This window comes from Pleuronectes platessa, chromosome 20 (genome assembly GCF_947347685.1).
Source record: "Pleuronectes platessa chromosome 20, fPlePla1.1, whole genome shotgun sequence".
Classification (NCBI taxonomy): Eukaryota; Metazoa; Chordata; class Actinopteri; order Pleuronectiformes; family Pleuronectidae; genus Pleuronectes; species Pleuronectes platessa.
In genome coordinates, this window is record NC_070645.1 from 7,808,017 (window position 1) to 7,814,578 (window position 6,562).

Below are 6,562 nucleotides of genomic sequence, written 5' to 3' on the forward strand. Positions count from 1 at the left end.
CTGGCGGTGAATTGCGTTGCAACACGCGCAACACGTTAGTGAAGCATAAACCAAAACGAGTCCGTCGATGCAACTGCGTGGCCTTCCGCGGTTGCAGTCGCAGGACTATAATTCGGCCTTGACGTTGTTTGTCGAAGACAAAACACACAAAGAAGAGACGTCTTGTTCTTCGTCGACTGTTTATTTAGATCGCCACTGCGGCTCCTCGTAGCCTTTTTCTGTCGGACAGATCCGCCAGTCAGTGACGGGTTATACAAGCGATCATACTACCGGATCTCTTCTGCCAAGTGCTCTTCTATTTGGTCCATATTAGGGATGCACCGAATAGAGAATTTGTGGCCGAAGCCGAAGCCGAATAATAATCAAACGCTTGGCCGAATACCGAATACCGAATGTGGTTGTTAAGTTTTTCATTATTTATTTTTTTTAATTTGCAAAAATAAAATACATAGACATGATTTTCAAAGAAAGTAAATGTTTATTTAACATTTCTGACATGTTGTGCAAAAAAGTGCAAAAGTTGGCACAAGTCTACTAAGTAACAGTAGGCTATAATGTAAACAATAATGTAAAGGCTGAGGTAAATAGCAAGTGTGCTTGTAACATCAAACACTTACAGGTACATAACATATCCCTGACCAGAACAGATTTGTCATCAGAAAGAAACTGACATCTGAGACAAGACAACCCAAATTGCTTTACAGACAAAAACATTAAAACAAAACAACTGTGCCTGTATCAAGCCATAGGTCTACTTAGCCTACTCCTACAGGAACAGTGGCAGGTTCTTCTTTATGAAGAGAAGCTTCTCTGCTTTATCACATGTCAGTCTGTTCCTCTTCTCATCAAGGACATGTGATGCAGCACTAAACAGCCTCTCACTATCAGTGCTTGTGCATGGAGCAGCCAGGTACCTTGGAATGGAAACAACATTGTAGGTTCAGTTCATTGTTATCAAGCAATAAAAAAATAGTAATAAAGAGAAAAAGAAAACCAATCCTTTCCCATACTTTTAGCTTATTGTTTTAAATGTTACTGTACATCACCATTACTCTTGTGCACTTGCATTGTAGTATTCCTATATTGTTTTATGTTGCATTAATTACATTATACATTTTGTTTTACCACTGTAAACCACTTTGTAAGTATGTTTTGAAAGGTGCTGTAAACATTATTGACTGTTATTACCTGCGTGCCATCTGTGCTAAGTCAGGAAAGCGTCCTTGATTGGTCCTCCAATATGTTAGAGGATTGTCACTCCTGGGGATGGGGACTTCTGACAAGTAAGAGTCCAGCTGTTGAGCAGTGGCACTCGTTGTCTGCCTGGCATCTGGGTTGTTTTCCTGGAGGATCTCTTCAAACATGTCAGAGAGTGAGGGCACACGTACTGCCTCCGTGGTGCGGATTCTTTTTGTCTCTGCACCCTCTCCCCCCTCTCTGTGCGTCACTTCACTGTCTCCAAGTGGCTTTAATAAGTCCAATTCAGCCTGGACCATTTCCCTAACCCTCTGTTTTTTCTCCACATCAATGTAGTGATCCTTGTACCGTGGGTCAAGCACTGTTGCGATGCAGAACAGGGGTTCGGAGTCTGCCTGACTAAAACGTTTGTTGACAGCTTCTAACAGTGCACTTTTAGTTGTTTTGACTCCGTGGTCCGTTTCTGCTTCTTTACTGAGAAGACGCTTGAGTGCTGCAAGTAATGGGATAACATCTGCTGCAGATGCATCAGATGAACTTATCTTCTTTGTTATCTGCTCAAACGGGGCGAGAAGAGAGAGCGTGTTCTCGATTAACAGCCACTGGTATGAGGTGAAGGTAGAGGGCAGATCATAATCTGCTACGTAGGCAGCCAGGACTCGTTTTTGTGAAAAAAGGCTCTCCAACATATAATAAGTATTGTTCCACCTAGTACTTACATCCTGTTGGAACCGTTTTGGTGGCATTTCGAACTGTTCTTGAACAGATTGAAGGCGAGAATAAGCAAGAGGGGAATGCTTAAAGTGACCTACAATTTTCCTCCCTGTCGCTATGATATCTGCAATACTGCGCTGACTTAACACACCCTCGTGGACCGCTATCTGTAAAGTGTGAGCCATGCACCGTATGCCTTTCAGGTCACTGTCTTCCATAGCTCTAGTCATATTTCGTGCATTGTCACTCACGACTGCATGCACTTTTGATGGGTCGATATGCCAAGTTTGAAACATCCTGGCAAATGCATCAGAAATGGCTACTGCCGTGTGTGATCCTCTGAACTCCTGTGAGTGAAGCACTATATTTTGTAACTTGAAATCTGCATCGACCCACTGTGCAGTTAAGCTCAGCATGCTGGTGGGGCTGACATCCGAGCTCCATATGTCTGTCGTGAAGCTGAGGTTAACATCTTTATCTTTAGCCAATAGCTCGTGGACGCGAGTTGCAACGCTGTCGTACATCTCAGGTAAGCACACGTCCGAGAAATACCGCCTGCTCGGTATCGTGTAACGGGGCTCAATGTGCTCCACAAGTCTCCGAAAGCCGATGTCCTCCACAACACTAAACGGTTGATCATCCAAAGCAATAAACTCCATTACCTTCTTCGTGATTGTGTTAGCTTTGGCATTGTCCTTTGCGAACTTTTTTGTCTTTTCAAAGACCGCGGCCACGGACGGAGTGTGGGTGCTGCTCGGAGCTTTCCTCTTTGATGCTACTGCAGCCGTCGCTCGCTCAAACTGAGCATGCTGCTCGGGGTGTTTGGCTTTAAGGTGGTTAATTAAGGCAGTAGTGCCAAAGGTCTTTGCGGACGACCCCCCTCTAGATATTTCGGCTAAACACTGCTTGCAAACTGCAATTCTTGTGTCGCTCTCCGACACTTTAAAACATGACCACACCGCGGACATCTTTGTTTACGTTTATCGCGTCACTAGACGCTGTTTGCTTGCGTCATTAAAACGCGCCGCTAATATTCGGCCTTGTTTTTCACTCATTTTACCGGATACCGAATGTGGCCGAATGTGGCCTTTTTTTGCAATATTCGGCCGAATATATTCGGTGGCCGAATATTCGGTGCATCCCTAGTCCATATTGGTTCTTCTAAATCTTCAGTGATTTCTGCCGGTATTATGGGACATGAAACCGGAAACTAGACTCCGGACAGGATGTAGTAGGCAGACCAATCACAAGCCTTGCGGGCTGCGTGAGGCTCGCGTCGCTTTGTCGTATAGTTAGAAAAATTGGGCGACGCACGTAAGCACGTAAGAAGAGATACATAAGCACGTAAGGGGCCCGGAAGGGCTCTTGCGCTTACGGGCCCGTAAAAACGCAGAAGCATGCGCCGGCCTTTAGAGAAATTGGCGGACGCACGCAAGCCGCCTGAAGGCACGAAAGGGGCGTGTTGCGTGTCTTGCGTGCATGCGTGCGTGCGAACAACCCGACTATTATTCGGCCTTTACAGTTGTCTAGGCGTGAGATGACCAGAGCCTGGACCAGAACCTGCACCACCTTCTGAGTGAGAAGGGGGCGTATTCTCCTGATGTTGTACAGCATGAATCTATAGGAACGTGTTGTTACTATTATGTTGGCAGTGAGGGAGAGTTGGCTGTCGAGTTTCACACCCAGGTTCCTAGAAGTCTGAGTGGGTGTTAACACGGAGTTATCAAAGTTAATAGTCAAAAGTAGTTAATTATCAGGTTATGTGCGGTCATCCACTGAGAGACGTTAGTCAGACAGGCACAGATTCGTGCTGCTACCTGTGTTTCCGATCGGGGAAAAGAGAGGATAAGTTGGGTGTCATCAGCATAGCTATGGTAGGAAAAGCCATGTGAATGAATGACAGAGCCGAGAGAGTTGGTGTACAGAGAGAAGAGGAGAGGACCCAGTAATGAGAGGACAAGGTTCAGACACAGACCCTCTCCAAGTTACCAGATAAGTGCGGTCATTGAGGTCGGGAGAGAGCAGAGCCTGAGACACCCAGGTCCTGAAGGGAGGAAATAAGGATCTGGTGGTTTAATGTGTCAAATGCAGCAGAGTGGTCTAGAAGGATAAGGACAGAGGAGAGAGAAGCTGCTCTAGCAGTGTGATGTTGCTCAGAGACAGCAAGGAGGGCAGTCTCAGTTGAGTGTCCTGCCTTGAAACCAGACTGGTGAGGGTCAAGAAGGTTATTGTGGTTAAGACAGGAGGAGAGTTGATTAAAGATAGCTCGCTCGAGATCTGCCATGGAGCTCTAAGGAGTGAAGAGATGAACGAGGTATTCTCGTCCCACCACTATATTGTGGGGGTAGGGTTGAATGAAAAGAACATTCATGATCATTTTATGGAAACCCAAAGTCAGTATGTTAGAAACCTCCAAATAATGACTAGTAAATCAAATGTAATGATTTCATTACTTACTGTGTCATTATTTTCAGTTCGAAAGTCTTATTTTAAGTAATGTTTATGAAGCTCACTCATTATTGGTTTGGGTTGAATAAGTAATAAGTCATTATTTTGAGATTCTACATCCTTATTTGTTATAAGGAAATCACTGTTTATCAGTATCTGCACAGTTCCATGGGGATCAAGATGAGGCAGCACCTCTGACACGCCCACATGGTTTCATTGGAAAAATGTTCTTCAACAATGAGGTAAATCTTCACATGAACATTTTTGCCAACAGACATGCGGGAAGCAGCAGGTCCGAACAGTGAAACTTTTTGGACTGAGAAGAGGAATTCTACACTCCTTGTTCCCGACATTTCGACTTGATGATTGCCTTAGGACTCAATTTGCCATCCTCTCCTGATGGGGTGACGGAACATACAACCCCACCATCTTTTCAGATGTCCCAAATGGCCTTTAGTCACTTCTTCTTTTTCCAATTTCATGCACTTAGAGGCATTGCATTGTACTTCACATGTGACATGATTCCCTGGTGTCTAACCTCTTCTGGTCCGCTTCCAAGATTGCAGCTGCTGTTTTGCTCACCGACCAGCATAAGCCACTATTCTGCGTTCTGAATTCCAGCCCTCGCCCTCCAGATCTACGGACGACCAGTGAGGGATCTAGAACCATTTGTCAGATCATTTCAGGCTGTCGTTGATTGGCAGTCCACCACGACACCTGACATAATGTATTCACCTAGCATGAATGCTTTCAGTTTCAAAATTTCCCCAAATCAGACATCTCCATTCTCACGTCATGTTGTCAAATCCCTCAGATACTTCTCCTCCCAGGGAGAGGCGGTGGACTAGTGGCAGAAACTTGGACTATGGGCAGAAAAGGTCTCTGGTTCGTCTCTGGTTCCACTCCACGGAGAAACAACCAAAAGACGAACCTGGATTGATCTGTCCAAAAATCCAAGAGGATTCTCCCTACCCTGTCTAGTGCCCCTGAGCAAGGCACCTTACTCCCCCAACATCTGCTCCCTGTGCGCCGTACATGGCTGCTCTGTGTGTCCTTCACCAGATGGGTTAAAAGCAGAGGTTAAATTTCCCTACCTGCATGAGTGTGCCTGTGCATGTCTGTGCATGTGTTTGGGACAAAAAAATCTTATAATCTTAATCTCTTTTTACAGACATACCATAGCTGTGGGCGAAGGACAAATACGATGTGGGCCTCATCAGAAACTGTGACCCAGTCAAAATCACTCCCGCAGCTCCTTTGTCATAGAAAGAAAACTGAGACGTGCCACAGTGGTGAAAAAAGACAGGTTGAAAATTATATAAATCATTGAATGTACAGCAAAGAATCGATCTTCTGCTAATTCACCAAAAGGGGCATTTGGAGCGCAAAAATGAAAACAAGATTGGTCTCAGAAGGTTTACCAGTTATGTTAGATTAATTAAATGCATACATTAATGTGCATAAAGTTCCACAGTCGATTTAATAAAGGAGAGACCACTACTCTCCCCACGTCTGATGGAGACATGTGCAAAACCCAATGAGGACATCTAGTGGACATATACAATAAATCCAGGATCAGTGAGAAACCCCGTTGTGACAGAAATCCTTAATCCTGACTTGAATCTACCAGCGATGATAGATCCATCAGAGTGAAATACAATAAAATATACCTCAGGTCTCTATTTGGCCATCTGTCCTAATTGTACAACCCTGTCTGCAGGGTTTCTGCTAATCCCAACAGAGACAGAACAATAAATGATTCTCTGGATTCAGAATACATCCAGGAATTTGTCAGGGAGCAGAGATATTATAAATATACGGTGGCATTGATTGCAAGTGATGATGGACGACATGGCAGCTCCCCAAAAGTGAAGGGAAGGGACATTTTCTCGATTGCCCTCTGGTGGCTGTCAGCAGTATTTGTCTGGTGGAACCTCCTCAATGTTATAGGATGGAGCAGAGAGCAAACACAAAAATAGTTGGTGTAATAAAACAGTATGTTCTTGAAGGGTAATTGATATTGATGAAAGTCCAAACGTTCATTTTTCTGAAAAAGTTTAATTTAATTAGTCATTTGATAAAAATAAATAATGCAGCGGATCATCATGATTGACAGCTGAGACTGACTCTCGATTGGCCGAACACGATGCATTGGCAGGGCATTGATACGATGACTCCATCCCCCGAATCATTAACCGCACTG

At 44.5% G+C, this 6,562-nt stretch overlaps 1 protein-coding gene across 1 annotated transcript; it reads right to left on the minus strand.

Moving 5' to 3' along the window:
- Positions 1–327: 327 nt before the first annotated feature.
- LOC128425880 (zinc finger BED domain-containing protein 4) lies at positions 328–2,987 on the minus strand. The gene is made up of 2 exons (XM_053412712.1): positions 1,189–2,987; positions 328–914 (listed from the first exon to the last, which is right to left on the minus strand). The coding sequence occupies exons 1-2, from the start codon at positions 2,877–2,879 to the stop codon at positions 767–769; spliced, it is 1,839 nt and encodes a 612-aa protein (XP_053268687.1). The 5' UTR covers positions 2,880–2,987; the 3' UTR covers positions 328–766.
- Positions 2,988–6,562: the final 3,575 nt, after the last annotated feature.

Bases quoted from the DNA above. Each gene is read 5' to 3' on its own strand.
- LOC128425880 (XM_053412712.1), bottom strand. From the start codon at position 2,879: ATGTCCGCGGTGTGGTCATGTTTTAAAGTGTCGGAGAGCGACACAAGA. The intron at 915-1,188 runs GTAATAACAGTC...TTCCATTCCAAG, and splicing joins TTAGCACAGATGGCACGCAG to GTACCTGGCTGCTCCATGCA.